General features: G+C 36.6%; 2 protein-coding genes across 6 annotated transcripts in view; one reads left to right on the forward strand and one right to left on the reverse strand.

Moving 5' to 3' along the window:
* ARSK (arylsulfatase family member K) overlaps positions 1-12,948 on the reverse strand; it is a 34,936-nt gene extending 21,988 nt beyond the window's left edge. Inside the window, exons 1-3 of one of the 2 annotated variants that reach the window (XM_079781151.1) lie at positions 12,669-12,948; positions 10,241-10,370; positions 5,904-6,063 (exon numbers count right to left, since the gene is read on the reverse strand). In XM_079781151.1, coding sequence (XP_079637277.1) covers positions 5,904-6,063; positions 10,241-10,370; positions 12,669-12,806 — 428 coding nt within the window. In that variant the 5' untranslated portion in view covers positions 12,807-12,948. The remainder of the gene's footprint in view (positions 1-5,903; positions 6,064-10,240; positions 10,371-12,668) is intronic. The other variant, XM_079781152.1, reaches the window with a different exon arrangement.
* The window catches only part of SKIC3 (SKI3 subunit of superkiller complex), a 124,239-nt gene that overhangs the window by 41,083 nt on the left and 55,525 nt on the right, over positions 1-27,631 (forward strand). Inside the window, exons 1-9 of one of the 4 annotated variants that reach the window (XM_079781137.1) lie at positions 13,049-13,111; positions 19,183-19,254; positions 20,910-21,063; positions 21,294-21,433; positions 22,356-22,446; positions 23,721-23,864; positions 24,932-25,023; positions 25,444-25,519; positions 26,079-26,219. In XM_079781137.1, coding sequence (XP_079637263.1) covers positions 22,357-22,446; positions 23,721-23,864; positions 24,932-25,023; positions 25,444-25,519; positions 26,079-26,219 — 543 coding nt within the window. In that variant the 5' untranslated portion in view covers positions 13,049-13,111; positions 19,183-19,254; positions 20,910-21,063; positions 21,294-21,433; position 22,356. Of the gene's footprint in view, positions 1-13,048; positions 13,112-13,443; positions 13,725-19,182; positions 19,255-20,909; positions 21,064-21,293; positions 21,434-22,355; positions 22,447-23,720; positions 23,865-24,931; positions 25,024-25,443; positions 25,520-26,078; positions 26,220-27,631 lie in introns of those variants that run through there. The other 3 variants (XM_079781139.1, XM_079781138.1, XM_079781140.1) reach the window with 3 other exon arrangements.

A 27,631-nucleotide genomic window follows, 5' to 3' on the forward strand; every position in this document is an offset into this window, starting at 1 on the left:
ATTGAGAACCACTGTTTTAAATATTGGGAATATACTGGCAAAACAGTTTTACCTGATAACAAACATGATGAAAACATCTAATGAATTAAATACAAATGTTTCCTTTCAATTGCTAAGAAGATATAGCAAATATGAACCTAAATAGAACTACAATAAGCACAATACATATAATATGAGGGGGCAGATGATTATCAGGACTTTATAAAGCATTTAACTGTACTCCATCCAAGTCACAGAATTTCAGAAAGGAAAATCCTTTACAGTCATCTAGTGTAAGCTCATTTGATGAAACTTGCTCAAGGTCTTTAGTCAGTATGTGGTATCTTAATGAGTTTTACCACCACCACTTGATTAACAATTGTCTGTAAGAAACAGTGTGTGGCCCTTAGAGCTCCCAGTGTGGTGCAGCACTGGACTAGTACATGATATACAGTAAGGGACACACAGCAGGCCCAGTGTCCTCACACTGGTTCAAGAAAAAAGCATCACTTTATGCCTGAAAGAGACACGTGAGGCATTGTAGTAACTGGTATTTCTGACTGAAAATAGAAGCAGGGTCAAAAATAGCCGATTTCAGTGGTAAATGTAGCACAAAGAATTATAAAAACTTGAGTTTTAACTTTGAGAGTCAGTCTATCAAAAACACTGAATGCCCCTATTTATGAAGTTTGATATTAAGAGACCTTTTCCCCTAAGATCCATTTTTAAACTTTCACAGAAATATCTGAAAGATAATGTACCATAATTCATATAACCTTTTTAGACATGCTATTAACAGAAACCTTGATCTACTTGTCAGCCATATGACTGTGTGGGTATATACAGTACCCATATAAGTAGTCCTGATTATTTATTTCAATTTCCTAAGCTCTGGTGGGAGAGTGAGCACAATGAAAATATGCTGCAAGCAATTATTATTCTAAGAACCATCTCTGACCTCTGAAATGTCAACTTTTCCTTTTTCTAATTTTAGAATTTCACATGAGAAAGCACTTAGGAAAATTAAGGATACTTAAAATAGTAAAAAAACTGAAAAAAGGATATATTCTATTAGTTGAAGATATATATAAAACACTAATAATGAACAGGTGCTAGGACCCCGGGTTAAATAGAACATCAATGCTTATCAAGTATTAAGCCATAGGTAGAGCAATATAACTTTTTATTCCATTTACTCATTCAACAAACATTTAATTGTGTGCCTATAATGCACTAGCACTACTGGCAGTGGGAATAAAGCAGTGAAAAAGCAGGGTCCTTGCCCCCTCCAAGCATTAACATAATGAAGAATAACATTCAGGCCATATTTTAACCATTTCACACAGAATTATGATAACAGGGAGTTCAAGGGGTTCAAGTCCAGATTCCTTTTATTATTGGATTTATTAAGGGAACAAAGAGGAAGAATTTAAAGTAAGATAAAATGAATAGTTGTATTTTACTTTGGATTAGCCTTATTTTATAAAAAGGAGAAGGATTTTAAAGAGGAATTTGTGAAACTCAATAAAATAACAGCAATGTAATGAACTTTAGAAAAAGGAAAAGTTATGTAAGTATTAAACTACAATTCTGGTTAAGCCATTTTTATAACAACAATACTATTTTACCTTGATTAAATACTTACTTCGTGCCAGGAACTGTTTTGTATTATCTCATTTAATTTTAAAATATAATCTTATTAACTCATTTAAAAATGACAATTATCCAATGAGATGGGTACTATTATTAGTTCCAGTTACAGACAAGAACACCAACACTTAGAGAAGTCAAGCAACTTAAGGTCACAGGGATGACAGGCAAGGCAGCTGGGCATCTAACAGTCCTGACACATTCAAAGCCTGTGCTCCTCTCACCACACTTACCGCCCTTCCCACCCTTTCTTTCTGCTGTGCTAGCCAGGCAGAGTAGGGGAAGAGCATTTTTCATGGAAGAACTAGCTTGTCAATTGTCCAGAGGTAGTAAAACGAATTTTAAAGGATTAAAGAAAGACCAAATACACACTGAGGGAGAAAGTGAGTGGTTCTAAATGAGGTAGACAGGGGCTGGTTATGTAGGGTCTTATAAACAACTAGAAGCCTGGTGCATGAAATTCGTGCATGGGGGGGGGGGTGTCCCTCAGCCCAGCCTGTACCCTCTCCAATCTGGGACATCCCTCTCACAATCCAGGACTGCTGGCTCCCAACTGCTCACCTGCCTGCCTTCCTGATTGCCCCTAACCGCTTCTGCCTGCCAGCCTGATCACCCCCTAACCACTCCCCTACCAGCCTGATGGATGTCTAACTGCTCCCCTTCCAGCCTGTTTGCCCCCAACTTCCCTCCTCTGCCAGCCTGGTTACCACTAACTGCCCTCCCCTGCAGGCTTGATCACCCCCAACTGCCCTCCCTTGCAGGCCTGGTCCCTCCCAACTGTCCTCCCCTGCTGGCCCGATTGCCCCCAACTGCCCTTCCTTGCAGGCCTGGTCCCTCCCAATTGCCCTCCCGTGCTGGCCATCTTGTGGTGGCCGTCTTGTGTCCACATGGGGGCAGGATCTTTGACTACATGGGGGCAGCCATCTTGTGTGTTGGAGCGATGGTCAATCTGCATATTACTCTTTTATTAGATAGGATAGAGGCCTGGTGAATGGGTGGGGGCCAGCTGGTTTGCCCTGAAGGGTTTCCCGGATCAGGGTGGGGGTTCCCTTGGGGCGTGGGGCAGCCTGAGCAAGGGGCCTGTGGTGGTTTGCAGGCAGGCCATGCCCCCCCTCGACCTAAGCGGAGGCGCTGGTATCTGGGGTTTATTTATCTTCTACAATTGAAACTTTGTAGCCTGGAGCGAAGCCAAGCCTTCTGCTCGCTCTGTGGTGGCAGCCATTTCTGTTGGGATTTATCTTCTATAATTGAAACTTTGTAGCCTTAAGCAGAGGCCTGGGCCGGCCAGGGTGTGCAGAAAGCTTGGCTTCTTCCATCGCTGGGGAAACCCAAACCTCCCTCCTGCTCTCTCCGTGGCCGCAGCCATCTTGGTTGGGGTTAATTTGCATACTCGCCCCTGATTGGCTGGTGGGCATGGCTGGTGGGTGTGGCAGAGGTATGGTCAATTTGCATATTACTCTTTTATTAGATAGGATTAGATAGGACTAGTAGCCCTGCTCAGCTCATGAATCCATGCACCAGTAGTTCTCTGCCGCCCTCCTGTAGCTCTCTGCCTGCTGCCCCGTCCTTCTGTAACTTCCCCCACCCCACTACCCCCTCCCCCTCCCCCCCTGCCCCCCTCATAGTTTGCTGCCCTGCCTCCTCCTGTAGCTTTTTGCCACCCGCTTATAGTTCGCTGCCCCACCCTCCTGCAGATCTGTGACCTGGTCCTTATGCTGTTGGTCGTTATGCCTCAAGGTGTAATGGCTAATTAGCATATTCCTCTCTTATTATATAGGATGTTGTGGATTTGGGATTTTAGCCTACCTTCCGAGATAAAAACCATTGAAAAATTATCAGCAGGCAAGTCATTTGATCAAATATATATTTTAAAAAGATCACTCTGACTTCCTGTAGAAAATTAGTCGGAAGAAAAGTTGGGAGGCCATTTCAGTGGTTTAGGCAAGAGATGACAGTACTTGGTGGATATAATGAGAAGTGAATAAATTGGAGAAATATTTAAGAAGTAGAGCTGACAATATTTGGTGATGGATTAGAAGACAGTGGTGGGGAAAAGGATACTTCTGGGGTTCCAGTCTTGATATCTTTTAGATTTTGGAAGACAGAAAAGGAAAAAAATTTAACATTAACCAGAAGAGCAAGATTAATACAGTTAAGTCCTACCTTAACATCATTGATGGTTTCTGTGACTTTAGTGAAATGACATAGAACAAAACCAGTTTTAGCACTGGCCAATTGATACAAAAAAGCATTATATTCCTATGGCATCTCATCAACATCATGATGAAATGAGGGGTTGAACAAAAGGACATTATTGGAAGACCTGCTCACTCTGATTCTTCTAGATTATTTTAGTATCTGTTTACCCAAAAGTCATTGTATTAGTTTCCTTGGGCTGCTCTAACAAACTACTACAAACTGGGTAGATTAAAACAACAGAAATTTATTCCCTCCCAGTTCTGGAGGCTAGAAATTCTGCAGCACACCAAAAAATATATTTTTTGTCCATCTGTCAAAAAGTAGGTATACTTTTGATTCATTCACACCAGACGGCTATTGTTGTGTTGGCTGTTGTCATTTTTTTAAAATCTGATAATCTAAGGGAGAACAGGCCAGTGCCCATGAGTAGTAGTTAGGTATTGCATGTTTTAAAAATTCTTGCGGCATACCAGTGTGCCGCAGCACACCTGTTGAGAACCGTAGCTCGTAGGCTCTGGGGAAGAATATCCCCTTGCTTCTTCCTAGCCTCTGGTAACTCTTGGCAATCTTTAGCATTCTTTGGCTTGTGATCTTTTAGCATTCTTTGATTTTAGATGCGATCACTTCCAACTATGTCTCTTGTCTCCACACTGCCTTCTCTGTGTGTATGTGTCCTTTTCTCTTCTGATAGGACTAGGATTCACTCTAAGTCCAGGATGATTTCACCTCCAATTGAATCTACAAACTGGATCTATTTCCACATAAGGTCACATTCTGAAACTCTGGTGGATATGAATTTTTGGGGAACACTACTTATCTCACTACATGCACCATTATTTTTACTGAATATATTTCTCTGGCTCTTATTATAATCATTAGCATCATCCTCATCACTACAATATTTACCATAGCCCTCAATTAGCACCTGTTAGGCAAGAGGTACTGCTCTGAGGTCTTAATATATATTTGTGCCAGGAGTCTCAAGTGTTGGGAGACCCCAAGATCACACCTAAGTTCACTAGGAGGACTCATGGGGCCAGCAAAGAGTTTTACTCGCATATGATTTATTACAGCAAAAAGGATACACAACACAATAGCCGCAAAGGGAAAATATGCTTAGTGTGATTCCACAGGAAACAAGGTATAAGTTGCCACGTGGAGTCACAAAGGACACACTTAATTCATCCAGCATTTGTCTATGACAATATATGTACAGTGTGGTCTATTGGAAAGCTCATTAGAGACTTAATACCCAATAAATTGTGGGCTGATTATGTAGACACCCTCTGCCTAGAACATACCAAAACTGCAGACTCCCAGAGTGGAATCAGGTGTTCAGAATAAACCACACTGTACAAACACTCTAGGTACACAGTACGTCATTGATCAGTTAGAGGATACACGGAACACTCCTGAAATTCAAGTTTCCAGATGTCAGCCAAAGGCCAACTTTGAAAGCAGGTCTTTCTAAGGATAGAAGTTTCAGACCTGCTATGTTAGATCTTTTCAGCATATATTATTTCATTTTATCCTTACAACAAAGAAATTAAAGTTCCTGAGCTTAGATAATGTTCCCAAGATTATACTACCACAGGTTAGTAGTATACAGAGAAACTAGAATTCAAAAGTAGTTAATCTGTTCCTAGATCTCTACTACTATCAACCATGCTTGACTACCTGGTTTTGAGGACTTAGTAAAATGAAAAAAAAAAAAGGAAGTTACAATAGACTCACATTAGAATGAACTCACAAAAACAAGTAGCAAGAAAACTGTAAAGTAAATAATAAAGCAGCCATTATATAACAAAATTTCAGTAAAAATAAATCAAGGGCTAAACAAATTAATAGATATCTTAATGACCTTTAATATTTAAGAAAAAATTATCAGTATATTAGCAAATTTAATATTTTAATTAGATTTAAGAAAGATAATGTTTTAACCAAATTAACACATTGAGGGATTAAGAGATTTAATTTTACCTTATTAGAGAAATTTTTAAAAAGTTAAAAAGGGTACATTTATGTGATATAGCAGAGAAAAGCTTATGAGGACTATTTTTTGTTTTATTTTTTACCTAATGGAATGATGTCCTGAAGTATAGTCCAATTTTCCAAATTTTTGTGTTTGGTACCCGTGCTTCTCCATGATATCCATCCATGTTGTATAATTTGGATCTAGGCCCTTAAAGTTATTCCAAGATTCTGTTAAGTGAGTGAAGAGGCCACTCCACATTGCTGGGGGAAAAAGAAGAAATTGGGATCAGTGTCAGCTTAAAAATTTGCATTAACTATTAAGACAATTACTGCAAGAGAGAATAGAGTCAACTAGTTTAGAGCTCATGCTCTGGAATAAAACATATCTGCATTAGGTGCTTCACCTAACATTTCTAATTACCTCATTTATCAAGGGGCAACTCTGCAAGGAGTTACTATTTCCATTTTACAGGTGAGTCTCTAAGGCTTATAGGTTAAGTTGCTTAATGTAAATACAGCTGGAATTAAATATAAGTCCTGTCTGATTCTAGAGTCTTCTTTCAATCACAAAAATAATCACTAAGTAGTTCATGATTCATTATCTCATTTTCTACAACTATTTATTCAATAAATCCTTCTTCAAATATTAACAGACCTAAAGAGAAAAATAGACAGCAATACAATAGTATTAGGGTACTGCAATACCCCACTTTCAACAACAATAGAAAATCAGTAAGGAAACACTGGACTTAAACTACCTGTTATACCAGATAGACTTAACAGACATTTAAATAACATTCCATCCAAAAGCAACAGAAAAAATTATTATTCTCAAGTACACATGGAACATTTCAGGATAGATCATATGAGGCTACAAAAGAAGTCTTAATATATTTAAGAAGATTGAAATCATATCAAGCAATTTTCTGACTACAATGAAGAAAACTGGAAAATTCATAAATATGTGGAAAGTAAGCAACATGCTATTGAACAACCAATGGGTCAAAGAAAAAATCAAAAGAGAAGTCAAAATATATCTTGAAACAATTGAAAATGGAAATACGACATTCCAAAATTAATGGGATGCATAAAAAGCAGTTCTAAGAAGGAAGTTCATAGCGATGAACACCTACATTAAGGAAAAAGAAAGAGGTCAATGAACAGTAATTGAACATCTTTAAGTACTAGAAAAAAAAGCCCAAAGTTAGTAAGAGAAAGGAAATAACAAAGATCAGAGTTTAAATAAATGAAAGAGAATGGAAAGACTGATAAAACTAAGAGTTGGTTTTAAAAAAAATAAACAAAATAAACCTTTAGACTTTCCTAGAAAAAGAAAGAACTGAAATAAATACAATTAGAAATTAAAGGTAGATGTTACATCTGCTACCACACAAATACAAAGGATTATAAGAGACTACAATGAAGTTATATGCCAAGAAATTTGATAACCTAGAAGAAATGGAAAAATTCCTAGAAACATACAATCAAACAATATTGAATCATGAAGAAATAGAAAATCTGAACAGACCAATTATGAGTAAGGAAATTGACTCAGTAATAAAAAACCTCACAACAAAGAAAAGTCCAGGACCAAAAAGTAAAATGAGAATACCAGTCATTTTCAAACTCTTCAAAAAAAAAAAAAATAGAAGAGAGAACACTTCCAAACTCATTTTATAAGGCCAGCATTACCCTCAAAACCATACAAGAACAATACAAAAAAATATTACAGGCCAATATCCGTGATGAACATAGATGCAAAAATTCTCAACAAAATATTAGCAAACAGAACTCAACAGTACATTAAAAGGATCATACACCATGATCAATTGGACTTTATTCCAGGAATGCAAAGATGGTTTAAAATCCACAAATCAATCAATTGTCAGAAAGAAAAATTAAGAAAAAAATACCATTTATAATTGTATCAAAAAGAATAAAATACCTAGGAGTAAATTTAACCAAGGAGGTGAAAGATATGTACACTAAAAACTGCAAGATATGGTTTAAAGAAATTGAAGAAGACACAAATAAATGGAAAGATAATATGTGCTAATGGACTGAAATAATTAATATTCATATAATGTCCATACTATCCCAAACAACCTACAGATTCAATGCAATACCTATCAAAACTCCAATGGTATTTTTCACAGAAATAGAATAAACAGTTCTAAAATTTGTATGCAACCATATAAGACCCCGAATAGCCACAGCAATCTTGAGAAAGAAGAACAAAGTTAGAGGCATTACACTTCCTGATTTCAAACTATATTACAAATCTATAATCATCAAACTAGTACATTATTGTTATAGAACAGACACATAGATCAATGAAACAGAATAGACAGCCCAGAAATAAACCCATGCATATATGGTCAATTAATTTATGACTAAGGAGCCAAAAATATACAATGGGGAAAGGCTAGTCTTTTCAATAAATGGTGTTGGGGAAAGTGAACCTTTATCTTACACCATACACAAAAATCAACTCAAAATGGATTAAACACATGGACATAAAACCCGAAACCATGAAATTTCTAGAAAACGTAGTAGGTAAGGTCCTCAACACTGATCTTGACAATAAGTTTTTGGATTTAACACCAAAAGCAAAGGCAAGAAAAGCAGAAATAAATAAATGGGACTACATAAAATTAAAAGCTTCTGTTCAGCAAAGAAAACTATCAATAAAATGAAAAGGCAACCCATGGAGTGGAAAAAATAATTTTAAAATCATCTGTTGAATAAGGGGTTAATATTCAGAAAATATAAAGACCTCATACAACTCAATAGCAAAAAACAAGAAACAAACAAACAAAATACACTGATTACAAAATGGGCAGAGGATCTGAATAAACCTTTTTCCAATAAAAACTTAAAAATGGCCAACAGGTACATGAAAAGATTTTCAATATTACTAATCATGATGGAAATGCAAATCAAAACTGCAATGAGATATTACCTTGTGCCTGTTAGAATGGTTACTATCAAAAGACAAGAGATAACAAGCATTGGAGAAAAGAATACCCAGGAAAACCCTCATGCATGGTGATGGTAATCTAAATTGGTGAAACCACTATGGAAAATTGAGGAAGTTACTATGGAAATTCCTAAAAAAAAAAATTACACCAGAACAATCATATAATCAATCCAATAATTCCACTTCTGGGTATACATCTGGAGCAAATTAAGTAACCAGCTCAAAGAAATATCTGCACCCCCATGTTCACTGCATTATTTACAATAGCCAAGATAGAAACAACCTAAATGTCCATCAAGAAATGAATAAAATCAATGTGATGTGATATCTACCTATCATCTACCTAATATGCAGCTATAAAATATCAGGAAATCCTGGCTTTTGCAACAATGGATGCACCTTGAGGGCATTATAGTAAATGAAGTAAGTTAAAGTACTGAATATTGTACCATCTCACATATATGTGGAATCTAAAAAGAACCAAATTCAACTGCCTGTGATTGCCAGAAATGAGGGTTGAGGATGGGGGGGGGGGGGGGGGAGAGAAAGGGGAGTGTAAATGTGTAAATTTTTAGTTAAATATGTTCTGGAAATGTAAAAAAGTAACAAAACTATTTTTTTCATATACCTGGTCCTTCATCATTGAAATATAATTTATAATATAGTTCAGGATTCCTTTAATCATTGGTGATTATATAGTTGATAGTACTGAAAATGTAGGCAAACTTGTGACTCAAATCACAGAGAATATCATGCTGGGAACTTACAGACAAAAGCAAATTGTTGAATGCTATTTATGAGTTCCAAAGCAACCAATCATATATTAGAATGAGGAAAACAACCGTCAGAGAAGAGACAGAATATATAAGAATGGCAGTTTTTTTCCCGTTTCTCAGTTATTCATGGCTTAATGTCACTGAAACAAGTTTTGCCATTAAAACTATACCTATTTGTTAAATTACTATAATAAAATGATTAGATTGGGATAGAAGTTAATTAAGCCTGAAGAGATGTAATCTGAAATAACATGGAAAACTTCAGATATACCTGATTTATGACAAGTTCTAACTACTTTATGGTATACTCTGAAGTCCCCTCCCAACTCCTTGTACTCTTACCGAAAAACTTCCTTAGAAATATAACTCTTCCAGGAAATATGAATATTTCCTGATTTGCTTGGTCAAAAGATTCTTAGTCACTCAATCATTAGGAAATGAAACCGTAACACATGAACGAAACACCATTTTAAATGATAAAAATTCCTATTCTGGAAAAATAAATTAGAAAATCTAATAACCCCAATACCCAATACATACCTTAAAACCCTTATCACTTAAAATTTTTAAATTAAATGCCAAATATTACTTGCTATACTACTTTTGGGAATAATCTTTTAAATTGTAAAATTATCTTCAGTGTGTGGCCACTTTCTTTCATTAATATTAAGCATGTTCATACCTGCACGTGATGGGCAACAGATTGGAGAATTTGTGTAGGCATTCAAAAAGGAAGTGCCATGTGCTTTCATGAAGTTGATAAAAGGAAGTTTCACTACCTGACTTCCTGGATAAAACGTTAGCCTTCCATCCTGGAATGAAGAAATTTAATTAACACTGATTGCATGACGAAAAAAGAAAATTGTCTCATTTAATTTTAACCTTAAAACTTATAAACATCAAAGGACTTCATTACGACCCTAAAATCCTCAACAAATAAAAACAAGTATAGATAGTGATATCAGTATCTGGCTCAAAATCCAGAGGATTCAATTCAGTGTTCCACTTAGATTCATTAGAATAGAGTAAATAAATTAACGGGACTTTCTGAAAAGTTCTTTTGCAGGATGATGGACTGATTGAACCAATATTTATTGAGTATTTACTGTGTGCCAGGATCTATGAATGATCTGGAGATACAATCTGGAGATAAAACATAGTCCCTGGTGCCTTTCAAGTTTAATCTAGTGGGGGAGACTAAAGTATACTGGTAAATAAAATATGAATAATTACAAACTGTGGCATGTGCTTTGGAAAAAACCCGAGACGCAGAATAACAGGGAGACCTACTTCAGATAGAGTGGACAGGGAAGGTTTCTCTGGGAAGTCTGAGACCTAAATAATGAGAAGGACCCAGTCAGCATTGGAAGTTTCTAGGTATGTTGTGATGCACCACCTACATTTCCTTTTAGAAACAAAAGATTGCCTCTGCTGAAGAAAGTTACCTTGCCCAAGATCATGCCCCATTCTGGGAGCAGCCCATAACTAATGGCCATCCAACATGAGGGTACAAAGGCCTGGCGCCTCACCCCACTGGAATCAGTTCTGAGGTATCATACTAGTTTGAGAACTACCCGTAAGGTCAACCCAGGCCTCCATGTCTACAGCAAAACCCAACTTCTCTCTCGGTACAATCCTGCGTCCTTCCTTTCCCTCTGATCTCAAGAGCGCTCCCTAATGAACTCTTACATGTTACTCTCCAATACTGCCTGTTCCGTAAGTTTAGGTAACCGTAAAGATTACTTTAGTAATATTCTCAACAAATCCTACGGGCGTATCCAGATTATGTAACTTTAATCATCATGGGTCAGTGGTCGGCAAACCGAGGCTCGCGAGCCACATGCAGCTCTTTGGCCCCTTGTGTGTGGCTCTTCCACAAAATACCACGGCCTGGGCGAGTCTATTTAGAAGAAGTGGCATTAGAAGAAGTTTAAAAAATTTGGCTCTCAAAAGAAATTTCAATCGTTGTACTGTTGATATTTGGCTCTGTTGACTAATGAGTTTGCCGACCACTGGTCTAGGAGCAAGGCAATACAACAATGGTGATTAAAAGCACTCTAGTACCAGCCATGCTTAACACCAACTATCCAAGTGAGCACACTAACTCCCAGTGATAATGAACTAATGTTATAATTAGTAACCAAACATTTGCCCAGGCATTCGTTTTAAAATCATGGAATAATACTAAGTATCAGGTAATATTGATAGTAATATTCTTTTGGTTGATGGCTTGGGGAAAGTTTCAAAAACTGTTCAAGTTTAGGATTCAACAACAACACACACACTATTTCCCTGGAATATCATCAGGGAGTGAATCAAATTATATCAACTAATTAACTTAAATCAGCACTGACAGGATTATCGGATACGTGGGCAAACAACAACAACAAAACACGTTAACTTTCTTTTAAATATATTTTATTGATTTTTTACAGAGAGGAAGGGAGAGGGATAGAGAGTTAGAAACATCGATGAGAGAGAAGCATTGATCAGCTGCCTCCTGCACACCCCCCACTGGGGATGTGCCCGCAACCAAGGTACATGCCCTCGACTGGAATCCAACCTGGGACCCTTGAGTCCACAGGCCGACACTCTATCCACTGAGCCAAACCGGTTAGGGCAAAACACATTAATTTTCTTCACTTCTCGCCCAAACACAAATTTCTGCAAACTTGTGGTGAATTGGGGGAGTGACCGCTGGAAAACTAACAAGCTTTTATGGAGATGCAGAATGTTATTTCCTCTACTATTAAATCAAACGTGGTTATAGACTGACCGTTCATTAATAGTGGTAAAATAATTTTAGTGAATCGAGGCTAGCAATAAAATATCAAAAGATTTGCAAAGACGCTATCAGAGCACATTTCATTCACTATTGTTTTATATGTATTGTATGCATATCTATGTGGTGTACTGTACGTGTGCGTATACGGGGCCTCAAGATAAAATGCGCTTTTTACTTTTTACCAGGGTTAAACAAGTTTGCAAGTTTCAGATTCTGCTCCCCAAAGCCTGCAGCACCGGAAAGGCTGTGGGCGGGTAGCGGATCGGGACGGGTGCGCCGCCCTCCTCCGCCCCCTCCGCCCCCTCCGCCCCCTCTCGGTACTTACAAAGGAGTCGCTCACCACTAACACCACGTTAGGCGCATCGGGCCGCTCCCGAGCAGCTCCCCGCCCCTTCCCGCTAGTCCCGGGAGCTGGTGCTGCCAGCGCCGAGGCTGCGACCACCGACAGGCACAGCAGCAGCATCGCAGAGAGAAGCTGGCAGCCCGGTCTCCGGGCGCTGGGCCCGCTTCCTCCCGCAGGGAAGAGGTGGGCGGGGATCGCAGTTGGGTTTCCTCCCTGCGCCTCACCCGCAGAACTACAACTCCCATCAGGATCAGAGTGGGCACATGCGCACAGGTGGACTTCTCCGCCCTAACTCCTGTTAAGACCTTTTAATCAAATTCGGAGCAAACTAAGAGCGAGTCACTTCCAGTCACGTGAGCCATGCCTGGGGAAACGCGCATGCGCCGGGACTCCAGACTGGTTTGTAGGAGGAGCATCTGACCCAGGTGGGTTAGGGTCGCTGTCGCTTTTGCAGAAGTTGGGCTTGGTCGGTGGTTGAAATGGTTGAAATGAAAACGTAGAGAGAGAAAGGGTCAGGGGCCGAGGGTGCTCGTTTTGCGCGGAACAAGCGTGGCTGAGTTGTAAGCGGGACCGTGAGGTGGGAGGCGATGAGGTGGCGGCGCGTCTGTCACTTACGTTGGAGCGGTGGTTCCTTGGGAGGCCTCTGACTGGACCGCCGCAGGTGCGATGTGGATACCCCAGGGAAATTTGCAGTCTGCCTCATCTCACTCCTGCCTTTGCCGGTGCAGCTAGAATTTATTGTACTCGGTGGGGTGAGGAGCGGGGCCTGGGAGGTCAAGTTTCAGGTCCTAGGCAGGGAAAAGCTTAGGTGCATCTTGCTTTCAGAGTGCAGAGGAGAGAAGCGGGCAGCTGTCTCTTGGAGGAGGAAGTGTGGTTCTGTGTGACGTGAGCGATTAATTGACGTAGGTTCAGAACCCATTGTTTTGCTGCGGAAGAATCACAGGTCCTTCTTGACTGTTGAAAGTCCTTTGGAAAAATCTGGAAGGAACGGATTTCCGTCCCAGAGCCAAATTCCTGATTTCATTGTCATAGTTTCAGGTATATAATTTGTACATCATGTTAATCGTATCAATATGACAGGGAAAGGAGGCGTTGCAGTACTTAGTTAACGTAAAACCAACTCTTAATGACTAATATCTGACTGTTTCTGCACAAAATAACTGTAGTAAGGGACAGACCTTATTTAATGTATAACACTTATTCCGTTCTGAGGATTATACTAAACATTTATTGAGCATTTACTGTGTGGCAAGTACTTTTACATGGAATATTTACCATCATCCTCATTTTCACCATTTTGCAATGAGAAAACAGGCTTGGACAGGTTAAATGACTTGCCCAAGGTTACCCAGGGAGCCAGGCTGAGTAGGACTTGAATCTGAGTAATCTGTACCCTAACTCCCTGCCATACTCTGTCTCTAGTTAATTACAAAATTTCATGACGTTCTCCTGAGCTTACTCACTTTTAGTGAAGCAGAATTATTAACCAAGCAGCATGCCAAAGATATGTGGTGAATACAGATATATACACAATAGTCTGTACACAAGGAACGCTAAGGAAAAAAAAGTGAAATAATATTACAACATGGAAGGTGATATAGGTATGTTCTTTCATGAACAGGATGTGTTTAAAATTTTTTTCTGAGTTAATTTGGAATGTTGAACACATTTTACCATAGGAACAATGTTGACTGACATTTAGATTAATCAAAAATGTCCTTTATCTATGGCACATTACTGATTCTGTGAACTGTATTTACTCTCTCTGATCTTGTTTTCATAGGACATGTATTCTGAATTCCCAGTCAGGATGACAGGAATAAACCTACCTTCCTTTTCTTTCTTTCTTTCTTTCTTTCTTTCTTTCTTTCTTTCTTTCTTTCTTTCTTTCTTTCTTTCTTCCTTCCTTCCTTCCTTCCTTCCTTCCTTCCTTCCTTCCTTCCTTCCTTCCTTCCTTCCTTCCTTTCTTTCTTTCTTTCTTTCTTTCTTTCTTTCTTTCTTTCAACTTTCAAATATGTTTTTTAATTGACTTTAGAGAGAGAGGAAGGGAGAGGGAGAGGGAGATAGAAACATTGATGACAGAGAAACATCAACCTGCCGTCTCCTGGATATCAAGTCTGCAATCCGGACATGCACCCTGACCGGGAATTGATCTGGTGACTTCTTGGTTCATGGGTCCACGCTCAACCACTGAGCCACACCAGCCGGACGGAATAGAATACATCTTTTTTCCCCTTTTTCTTCCCTTGACAATGTCAGTGGGGGCAAGTGTTGAATTGGACTGGAGTGAGATGAGTATTTTCGGTCCCCAGACACATACACTGGAAGACTCTTAAGAGGCTTCTAGTCTAACTTCTTATCTGACATTCAATTTGTCCTACGTTGTTATCGCCAGTGGGTTGTCCAGTCTGTGCTTTTTCATTCCCAGTTATGGGAAACACACTTGCTGTGAGCAGCCATTCCACATTTCTTCTGGTCTGATTATTAAAAGTTCTTATTTTGAGCTGAAGTCAGCCTTTCTCTACTTTTAGCCATACATTCATCCATTTCTTTTCATTTTCCATGAATAATCTCTCCTTATAAACTACCCTTCTCACCTTTCCCTGCCTTTCCTCCCACCCCAACACCTTCCCCAATTCCTTCAACTAGTTATTATATAATTTCAGGTTTCATTATTTTCATCACTCTCTGCACATAGAGCATTTTTGCTAATCATAACTTACTCTATCAGAAAAGGAACTTTTGAGATGTGAGTGTGCATCTCTGTGTGTGTACATGTATGTCTATGTGTGTTTCAATGAGGGTAGGGGCTGCATTACATGTCTAAGTCATCAGTTAAAGTGGGGGAGGGAGGGAATGTCTGGCCCTCGGACCATTTAAGGCCCAGGAAATAATTTGGTCTGGCCCTGCCAAGGCATTAGGGGCAAGTTAATTAAATGTTTGACAAAATATAGCAGGCTAATTTTTAAGTTGATAATTTTGTATGGCCCACAAATGATGTTATGAATCTCCAAATGGCCCTTGGCAGAAAAAAGATTCCTCACCCCTGATTAAAGATTTGTTTGTTAGGAATTGCTTGCTTTAGTGGAATACTTAACTGTGCAGTTCATAAAAGTCTTCAGTTGCAAGTCTTGATCTAGATTTTAGTTCTTCATACTTCTTTTAATGTCCAGTTAGTGACCGTGGATTAAATTTAGTATTGTCTTCACCTGCTGTGATTCTGTGAACGTTTGTTGAATATCACAATGTGCCAGATACTAGGAACTAAAAGAGTAGTGTAAATAGTCTTTGCTCCTAAGGAACTTCCAGGCTAATTGTGGGAAACACACACACACACACACACACACACACACACACACACACACACACTTACTTGTAAATTTAATAACAGTATAAAAGGTATCAAAAAAAGTACAGTTAATGACTATGCTGGCAGCTCTGGGCAGAGGGCATGGGTCATGGAGGGATTGAGCAACAAAGGGGAAAAAAAAAGAAAGAAAAAAGTTGTTAGTTGCCAAACAAATCAAAACTCAAAACCACAAATCCCAATTGTACTTTGGAGAATACTAGGTTGCTTCACAATGTTAATTATTGTTCATTGAATAAATGTTTCATAGTAACATAAGTTGTAGAATTGCCGGTTTGGGTCTTTAGGACTTCTCAGAGACTTTAAAATGCTAAAATGCATGTGGCTTTCAAAGAGTGACATATATATAATGTGCACTGTTCACAAAATTACTAGGCTATATATTAACACCTTTAAGCAGTTAATATTTCTTGGAATACATTTTTGGAAATGTTGGTATAGATAAATTATAAAGTTTGGACTACTGTTAGATTCATCTGAGAAGGCTTTATGCTTGACACTTGAATTACATGTAGCATTTGAATAAACAGAAGCAAATGTGGACAGGCTGAATGGGAGAGTAAAGACGTAGAGGTGGAAGCTCTGGTGCTAGTGAAAAAAGTAATGTGAGCTAATGTTGAAAAGAAGATTCTTCCCGCTTTAGCAAATGGAGAATTACTGCTTTGGGGGAACTGAAAACTACGTGTTTTTGAGTAGGCTCTGAAAGCTGGAAGGTCGTAGTATGCAATAGGTGTTGGATATGTAAGGAACTCCTTACATCATTGTAATTATGTATATTACATCAAGGTACGTTACCTTTATCTAGGGACTTTTTTGACTTGGGAGACAGGACACATCTATATAGAATAATAAAAAGTATCTGTTAAGTGTCAGTTGAATAACTCACCAATTAATGCTTCAGTGGTTCAGAAGAGGGAGTGGTGTCTGTTGAGGCTTTAATCTAGTATTTGTATGTACACTGACCAATTTGAAGAGGGTACTTGTATTTAATGATAGCCATCTTTTGAGGAACATAGGCAAGAAGGTTGCTTCTTGAGAAATCAAGGAAGGAGAGGCTTGGGGATCTTACATGTGTAGAGAAAGTATATAATAACCACTGTGGATTAGGAATGGAAAAAAGTAGTGAAGTTGATATAGAGCAGGGGTGGGGAACATCCGGCCCATGGGCCATATAAGGCCCACGAAATCATTTGGTCTGGCCCTGCCAAGGCATTCATTAGGGGTGAGTTAGTTAAATGTTTGACTAAATAGAGTAGGCTAATTTTTAAAAATATATATATTTATTGATTTCAGAGAGGAAGGGAGAGGAAGAGAGATAGAAGCATCAGTAATGAGAGAGAATCATAATCGTCTGCCTCCTGCACACTCCCTACTGGGCACCAAGCCCACAACCCGGGAATTGTGCCCTGACTGGGAATTGAACCATAACCCCCTGGTTCATAGGTCGATGCTCAACCACCAAGCCTTACAGGCCGGGCATCAGGCTAATCTTTTAGTTGATAATTTTGTCTGGCTTGTGAATAATGTAATTATCCAAATAGCCCTTAACAGAAAAAAGGTTTCTCACCCCTGATTTAGAGGGTGGCAGTAGATAAGGAGAACAGACATTATATGTATTGTGTTCAGGCACTTTGTCTATGTATCTATCAGGTAACTGATGTAATCCTTACTTTACCAATGAAGAACTAGGCATAGAGTTATGAAATAAGATGCCCAGGGTCTAATGGCACTTGAACCCAGATCCATCCAGTTCCTAAGCCCCTTCTCAACCAGGTTAAGTCTTGCTTTGGTGGGTGGATATGGCAGAATAAAGGGACTGATAAAATCTGGGGTATTTTGTAAGAACAGAGTTGAAGTGACTGAGTAATAAATTAAAATAGGTTGGATGAGAAGAATAATCAAGTGTAGCTGGAAGAGGGCTTAAAGAAGTTAGTGATATGAAGAGTCAGGTTTTAACATTTATTTTACCTCCCCACCCCTTGTTTTAATGTTTACTTTCCTGAACATTGTTTAGATCACAAATTTTTGTTTTCTTTACAGTAAGATGCTTTTCTGTGGAACTAATCATTCAATTTAAGTATATTGATAGCATGTTTAGTCCAGAAACTCACTTTCTGTTTCTTGTTCATCCCCACCTGCTTCATCTCAATTTTGTTCATTTCCTAGTTTTCAAGTAGCATATTTAAAAAAAAACAACACAATTCTGTTCAGCCCTAGCTGGTTTGGCTCAGTGGATAGAGTGTCAGCCTGCCGACTGAAGGGTTCCGGGTTTGATTCCAGTCAAGGGCATATTCCTGGTTGTGAGATTGATTCCCAGTAGGGTGCATGCAGGAGGCAGCCAATCAATGATTTTCTCTCATCATTGATGTTTCTCTCTCTCTTTCTCTCTCTTTTTTTTTCTCTCTCTCTCTCAAATTAATAAAAAGATATTTTAAAAAATTTGTTCAGTTTTTCAAAACCATTTTATTCTCTCCATGAAGCATTCTGGATTAATTTTGTTTGACAAAATTTATTCCAGGGATGCCATAAAAAATACTTAGAATTTGTAGTCATGTAGAAATTGTGTCAATATTTTAGATGGCTATTTAGATGGATTTTTAATCTTTAAAAAGTGATCTCTATTTTCATTAACTTATGAACTACAGTATTCTAATTGCATAATGTGGGCATCATTTAAAAATATTTAAATTCTTTATATGGCTTAGAACAAGGATCACTTTGGTGTAGTTAGGTTGCAAATTGGATATAAATAAGTGCCCTTAATTGTCCTAGATTCAAAACAAAGTAGTGCAGAAATAGATAATTTTCTCTTTTGGCTCAGTTTTTATATTGAAGTTAGTGTAGTTTGTGTTCCTGGAATATTTTTTTCAGAACTTGATTGTTTATGGAAGTTCCTTTTATCTCCTGAGGCTACGGGAACATGGTTTAGACTAATTTTGAAAGTTGGAGATTAAGATTAGTGTCTCTTTGGGAAAGAAAAAAAGATGAAAAATTGTACATAATTATTTCTCATGTTTTAAGTTATTTATGAAAATTGAACTTGAATCTAATATATTAAAAAAAGTTCAGTAGGTCTTGGGTGTGTCCTCCTTTTTATGTGCCTAACTGTTTCATATTTTACTAATTTAGATGGATAACGGTTAAGGAGCAATCTGAAACTCGATGCAGAAAGAAGATAGAGCTAGTGATAATAGGTAAAAGGTAAGTGCTTAGAATGCTCAATAATAGGTAATTGGAGTCTATTTTTACTAAATGATTGTTTTTATCAATTCCTTCTCTAAGAAAAGTCATCACAAAATACTTTTAGACTTTCATTACATTTAAAGGTATCAGTTTTGCTTTTCTGTAATTACTTTCATTGCCATTATTGTTACTATTATTTGTAAATGTTATTATTTTTGCTTTGTGAAATCTTTGTAGCTGCATAACTGAATATAGCTTAAGGTTCCATAGCTTTAAGTCGGGTGTATAGGATGTATTATTCCACCTATCTATATTTATTAGTTTTGAGGTATATCATTGTCTCTTTGGCTTGGTTGTCACTTTCTAACTTTTTGAAAGTGAAGTTGTTGCTACTTTTTATGCTTGGTGTGTTGAGTTAAAACCTTTTCAGTTGGTAGTAGAAAACTTTTATTGAGTGAAAATGTGCAAAATGAATGCTCTTATTTTAAAAAAGTCAGTAGAAATTGAGGAGTAAAAAGTAGGAGAGGTATAAGGGGAAAGAGTGCGGGGCTGAGGAAGAAGATTAGACACTTGTAAGAGAGCTAGATTTTTCTTTAAAGTGTTGGAAATGCCCGGAATGGAGGGAAGTATCCCAAATAGAGGAGTATGGGATTACCTGGAATTCTTTTGGATAGTAGGTTTTTACTTTGTGACAGGAAATGGGTTTGATGGTACCTAGTAGGTGGTTGGTGCTCAGTAAAGCTTTGTTTGGAAAATGAGTGAATGAACCTCTCCTTCTCCACCCCACTTCCCCAAAAGAGAAAGATGTTTTCAGGGCCAGAAAGTAGCAGATTTTTTTTTGTCTTTAAAAAAGTTACTTAAACCCTTGAAACATACGTGTGTGTGTGTGTGTGTGTGTGTGTGTGTGTGTGTGTGTGTGTTTTAGGTGAAGAGAGGGCCTCATTGCTGGCATATTATGCTAAACGCCAAATCAATGAAGAAGGAATAGGAAGAGAAGAAAGCAGGATTCTACCAAAGCAAGAATAATTGTATTTACATAAGTAATTGTAGCTACATATGGAGCCATAGAGATATAGAAGGGTATTGAACATTAGTATTGGTTACCAAGAGAAGAATGGAGTTTGTCTCTAGTGGTCTTGAAAAATAGCCTACTTAGAAGCATTTAACAGCTCTGTGTTTGCTGCTATATTTAAGTCTAAACTGGTCTGACTATGAAGGTCTTCTATAATCTGGTGCTCTACTTTACATATCCACTCCCAAGTCCTGTCTTCTCCATCTGGTAGCTGTTAATTACTTCACACCATACTTTTCTTTGAATTCCTGTTGCACTTGCAGTCATTATTCCTAGTTTAGCATTTGATTCACTAATGACTCACATGCTTTAGGTCTTTCTCTTGATTTAGAGAGGCCTTCTTTGCTATTTCTTTTATGTCATATGCTATGTTTAGCTTGGAAGTGTTGGTCCTGGTTGGTTCTACCTTGTTCAATGTTGGGTGATAGAAAAGATGATGATATTTGTCCTGGAAAAGTTGTATTCTTCTGTTTGTTTTTGCTTGGCCTTATCTTAAAACTCTTTTTGTTCTTTTTTAACTTGAACTCTTGATTTTGTTATTGGATGTTTTTTTATTAGTTTAGATGAGATGTTATCATTATTGATGTTCTTTTCTTTTTAGTCTGCAGGTTTACCCACCAAAGATAACTTTGGAATGAAAAAACTTATTGTGAAATCAGCATTGAAATTTGTTGCCTGCTCCAATCAAGATTTGTAAACTACAGGAAAATCCTTCTGAAGTTTCCAGCTATAAATTTATACAAAGATAATTGCAAGTAAGAGGGCAGTTTCTAAAATAATAGCATATGAAATATGTTGCTTTACTTACATAATTATTGTAAGTAGGTGAAAAGTCAGTTTAACGTCAATTAGGGAATTTGGTTTTGGCTGTAGATAAACTGATTTTATGATATCTTAACTTTTATATTATTTTTAATCTAACATTTTTAAGTCAAAGGATTTTTTAAAATTCTATAACTTCTTTGATCTTGTGCTTCTACCTCAGCCTCTTTTGGATATAAAGGACTGTTGATGTACCAGGTCATCAAGCCATCTGCCTGGTTCATTTTGCTGCCTTGAACATCTGCAGTCTATAACGACTTAACATTTACGCAGCTTTGTTTTACCTTCCTGATGATATTAGAGGTCAGTGGAGTTGGCAAAAAATACAAATGTTTCTTTTTTTCAACATCAAATTATAATTAAATTTGACCTGTTTACTGGTAAATCAGAATAAGTTGTGAAATCTCAGATATGTTAGTTTACTTAAAATTAAGTACTATATCTTAAATGAAGAAATTAAATGAAGAAATACTTAAAGAATACTATATTACTATAATCCTAAGTAACCCTTATTATGAAGAAAGTTAATATCCTGATTTATATATTAAAGAGACTTAGCTTAAAAGCAGAATGCTCTCTTAAACTCTTATATCAGAGTTACTGATATTTGTGTTAGTGTTCATACTCTGTGACTTTGGCTTATTCTACTAGCTTGCTTAGTGTAGAATTGAATTGAAATTGGTATGTGTTTTGGGTCCTGGTCCATAGGATCATCTGTGTTTTAGCCTACTTTGTGGAGAGAGAGTATAATTCAAATGCAACTGAGCTTCAAGAAGTATTTATTAATATGTACACTTTGTCAGTCAAAAATCCCTCCCTATGTGAAAATTATGTTCTGATGGGGTTGGGAAACAGATAATAAATAATATAATTAAGTAAAATATATAGTGTATAAAATATAAGTGTATAAGATGATGATAAATGCTTTGAAGAAAAATAAATGCCTGGTTAGAGAAGAGGTTAAGGGAATATTGGGTGGTTGTGAGTGGGATAAGGCAGGGTTGACATTTTAAATAGGGTGGCCAGTGAAGGTTTCACTAAGGAAGTGGCATTTGAGTGAAAATCTGAAGAGGTGTGGGAATAAGCTGTGTGTATATGAAAGGGGGAAAGAGTGTTCCTGGTAGAAGGAATCACATGTGCCTTTTTCAGGTGGTTAAGTTTGCTGGAGCTGTCATAGTTAGGCAGGTTATTATTGTACATTCAGTCAGGCTTTTTATTTTGACAGAATGTCTAGCAAGGAAGTGAAGACTGCTCTAAAAAGTGCTAGAGATGCAATCAGAAACAAAGAATACAAAGAAGCTTTGAAACATTGTAAGGTAACTGATATTTTGTTCTTCCACAATGAAAATGTATTACCTCTTTATAAGCATTATCAATTCATGATATGTGAATCATTTACTGTTTATGTATAACAAAGGTAGTAAGGTTATTTAATAGAACGGTTAGAGTGGTTATGCTACGATAAGCTGCTCTGTCACACTTAATTTTGTCTTTCTCTGTATTGGTAACTTATCAAAGCCAAGTTCTTAAAACCTGAATATCTCTTAGGTATCTTTTGATGTGTTTACTGTGGGACTCTACTGTATCTTACAGTTGTCATTCTTTAATAGTGTGTTGACATTTTAATTCTATTTGGTTTGTGGATTCTAAAGTGCCTTTGTATGCTGATGCTCCAGTCAAGAAGGAGAAATTGAATGTGCAGGAGAGATAGAGGAAGTAGTAGGAGTGAAGTCCTTGGGAAGGTGAGAGAGGATGGTGTCCTGAGCTTATGAGGAGGTTCTTTGAAACTTCTTCCATCTTAAAAGGAGGAAAAGTAGATGCAGACCCACACACTGTCAATGTTGGAAATTTGGGGATGGGAAGATGAGGACGATCTCCTCTGATGACTTTTATTTTCTTAGTGAAATATAAGGTGAGAGTGGAAGAGGAGTTGATAGGAGGTTTGAGACAAAAGGGGTATAAAATAAATATTGTCAATAATATTGTGATCAATTTACACAGTTAGAGATGATTACTAGAATTAGTGAGGTGATCACATTGTAAGGCATAAAAATGTCAAATCACGATATTGTACACCTAAAACTAATGTAACCAATATAAGATTGTATACCAGTTATACTTATACAAATTTATAAAAATAAATTTGGAAAAAAGAGGTATGAATTAGTTTTTATTCATAGTGGGAAAACAAACATATCATTTAATCCTAAATGATATGGAAAACAATTTTGTGAGTTAACTAGCACTGTGGAATGGAGGCAGGCAGGATGGTTGGGTGTTAAGAACAGTCTTATTGTTCTTTTTATACCCAGTATTCTTAAGGGACAAGGGGACGCATTTGGTGGACACATCAGTATTATTTGGGCAGCTTTAAAAAATATATACCTCATATTTATGACCCCTTAAAATTACTGATCCAGTCTAACTCCCTCTCTTGCTGAGGAACTGAAGACCAGAGGTTGAATAACATTTTAAAGATTGTCTAGTTAGTGGTAGATCCAGATTTTCTGACCTTCAGGTAGACTGTCTTTTGTTGTTTGTCCATTACTTCCAAAATTTAATGACCTGCTCTTCTAATTTTTTTAATCAGACAGTGTTAAAACAAGAGAAAAATAACTATAATGCCTGGGTATTTATTGGTGTTGCCGCAGCCGAGCTAGAACAGCCTGATCAGGCCCAGGGTGCTTATAAGAAAGCGGCTGAACTAGAGCCAGACCAATTACTAGCTTGGCAGGTATGTGAAAATATTTTTCCTCATATTATAAGAAAGAGTTGTTTTCTCATTTTTAAAATTACAGGTAACAGCTTTATTTAAAAAAAAAAATTAAACCTCCACTTAACTCTACATGAGGAAAAAATGGAAATTTATTGTTTTTTTAAACCTGAAGAGTTCAAAAAAGTGGTGCCAAAGATGCTATTTACCCCTATTTAACAATCTAGTGAATTATTTCCAAATGTGAGGAATGGAATTGAAACATTATTATGTAAATCTCCTAATTATATATGCATATGGAAGATTTATCAAGAATATTCTCTGTTTACCTGAGAGAAAAGAAATGTATGCTAATATGTTTTCTAAAAATAAAATAACATAGAAAATTTGCAATTCTCTATCTTTGAGTACAGATTAAATTCGTTTTTCTTATTTAATGGTCTTTATAGTCTTTTTTCTTATTTAATGGTCTCCAAATTTTCATATTTAATCACTTTGTTTCATATCTTAATCACAGCTTAGAAACTGTGATTAAGAGGAAGTGGTAGGCTCTGGAGTACATGAACCCATTTGTCTCAGGTTTACATGAACAAGAGCATGAATGAGGGTATCTGATAACATGTTTATACAGGTGCTTGTTTTTATTATGTACCAATTGGTATAAGATATCTGATCTTTATTGAAACAAAAATGACAATTTCTACAGACTACTTGGATTTTGTATTTGTTTCACCATGTAAAAGTAGTGTTATATGGTAATGTGTTAGAGATTAAAATTGTATAATAACCATTAAAATATTTTTTGTTGTTGTGAAACATTTCAAATATATTTTCAAAAGAAAAGACAATGGTATGAGTCCTTCTATGTCCATCATCTAGCTTCAATAAAAATCTTCTCAATTTTTTTAAAATCTAAACTTGTACCTACTCCCTTCAACTCCAAATTATTTGTAGGCAAATCCCAGACATATTTATTAATTATAATTATCTTTATTATGAATAACCTTTATAGATTGTCACTTTAGCAAAATAAATGCAAGAACATTAGATGTTTTTGGAAGAGTAATCTCTACTACTTCCTCTTTTAGGGGTTAGCAAGCCTGTATGAGAAATGTAATCAGATAAATGCTAAGGATGACTTACCTGCTGTTTACCAAAAGCTCCTGGATCTTTATGAAAGGTAATCAATATGTGGGGAAAGGCCAGTTTCTTTAAAAGCATGAATTAGGAAAACTGGTTAAAATTATGTAGAAGTACTCTAATCGTGTACTAGGAATCGGGAAACATTTTTCTTTCAGACTGTTATAGCAGAATCTCTTGATTGTGATAAGAACAGAATAAAAATACTAATAGAGGATTAACTAATTTGGGAACTTTGATGTTATTTTCAGTCTGTGTAATCGAAGATAATGTTTCTTAAATCTTTTCTTTTTATGAGAGTCTCATTTTATAAAATTTTACTGTAATATGAAAGCTGAGGTGTCTACTGATTTAATATAGTAACTGACAATATTATTGAGGTATTTACTTTTGGTGTTCTAAGCCTTCAATTGTTTTTATTAATTAGATTCAAAAGCTTTTTTTTTTTTTTTATTCTAAGTGTTGACAAACAGAAGTGGTGTGATGTCTGTAAGAAACTTGTGGATCTGTATTACCAAGACAAGAAACACATAGAGGTTGGCTAATGATTTTCTGGGGTAGTATATTTCTTTTTAATAAAAGCATTTCTAGAAGAAAGCTTTCATATAGCTTATGGGAAAATTTTAAAAATTGTTATGTATTATGGTATTAAAATAATTTAGAGGTATAATATAAATTACAAATATTTATAATATAAATTAAATTGAAAACTAAATTAGAATTCAAATTTTAGGTATTATAACTTCCAAAGCTTTTTGAAACTGCAGGAATTAATAAAATAAGTAAAAGCATTATCTGTAGAATATAGTGGCCTATTTGCTGTGTCTCTATAGCTGATGCTATAAGTTATGATGATTGGGACATGTTGTCATTATTCCTGTATCTACTCTGGTAGCTCAGTAATATTTCTAATATGAGAATGATGTAAATTTACCCAATCAACTTATTTTTTATGGAGTTCATAATAGATGGAGTTCTGTGCTTTTGCTATTTTTATATATTAGCAGATGAAAATATTTTTATTTGCAAATTTTATTTCTTTATTGACATTTTTAGTACTTAAGATTAAATAACCATTTTAAATTTCCTCAATAGGTGGCTCGAACATGGCACAAGTTGATAAAGATACGGCAAGAAGCAGGTGCAGACAACCAAGAGCTTCATCAGCTGTGGAGGAAATTGACTCAGTTGCTGGCTGAGAGCACTGAGGATCAGAATAATGAGACCCAGCAATTGGTATTGACCTGTTTATTCCCCTAAATTTAGAAAATGCAAGCATAATGATACATTTATTTATTTATGTTGTTAATCTTCACCCAAATATATTTTTTCCGTTTATTTTTAGAGAGATTGGAAGGGAGGGGGGAGAGGAGAGAGAGAGAGAGAGAGAGAGAGAGAGAGAGAGAGAGAGAGAGAGAGACACACACACACACAGACATCTATGTGAGAAAGACACATCAATTGGTTGCCTCCTGCATGAGCCCCTACCTGGCCAGATATGGAACCTGTAACCCTGGTAGGGCCCTTGATGAGAATAGAATTCGTGACCCTTGGTTGCAGGGGCTGACATTAACCATTGAGCACACCATCCAGGGCAAGGGTAATGCTATATGTAGAATATAGAAAAGTACTTTATGTTAGACTAGATATTTTGTAAGTGTTTAATTTTAAATTTAGAGGCTCTTCCTGATAAAGTCAGAATTATTGGCCTACAGTCTCATATTAAGTCTGGACAGAGTGAAATTGGTATTCAGGGTATCAGAATTTTACTCCCTTATATTTATAGGAGATATATTCAGTTATTTTTTCACTGTAAAAAAGAGACTATGAAATTGCTTTCACAAAATTGCTATAATTTCTAAAACGTTGTGCCTTAAAGGCATGTTATGAACTAAGAGTACTAAATCACTGAGATTTAACAATTCAACCAGAGTATTTTATTTAGAGTATTTGTAAATGCATTTTAAATACTAATTAATTGAAAATAATTTTAAAATACTTAAAAAACATGGGTTTTGAACCATAATTGGGAATATCTTTATTATTCTATTTTCTTTTATTTGTAAGTTTAAAAATAAACTTAGTTTCTTACAGTATGTAGCCACTCAGTGTACACTTTTAAAATTGAATTGAAATTTTAAATGTAAGCAATGATGGGCTCTATATAGGATGGGAAGCTCATTTCTTTGTTTGCTCATTAATTTGTTCTTTTATTCAAAAAACTGTTTATCAAGTAAAAAACAAACAAACACAGAAAACAAAACAAAACAATGTTTCTCAAGAGCCTACTGTGTCAGGTGGATACCCTAAGAGCTGGGGATAAGAATGTGAGAATAAGTTTTGCAGTTGTTTCTTTGTTGGTTTATCTGTGTATAGATTTAGTTATGGAAAAAATGGAGCAGTGACAAAATTAGGTGATTTACCAACTTCTCTTAAATTATATCTTCATATTATGACATCATTATTTTCCTTGAAATAGTATAGGTTATGAGAAAATCAAACATGTACCAAAATAAGTAAGATGTTTTTGTGAATTATTTATACTACTAAAGGCCCGGTGCATGAAAATTCATGCACTGGAGGAGGGTGTCCCTCAGCCAGGCCTGCCTCCTCTCACAATCCGGGAGCCCACAGGGGCAGGAGGCAAG

This window comes from Cnephaeus nilssonii (assembly GCF_951640355.1).
Source record: "Cnephaeus nilssonii genome assembly, chromosome: 2".
Classification (NCBI taxonomy): domain Eukaryota; kingdom Metazoa; phylum Chordata; class Mammalia; order Chiroptera; family Vespertilionidae; genus Cnephaeus; species Cnephaeus nilssonii.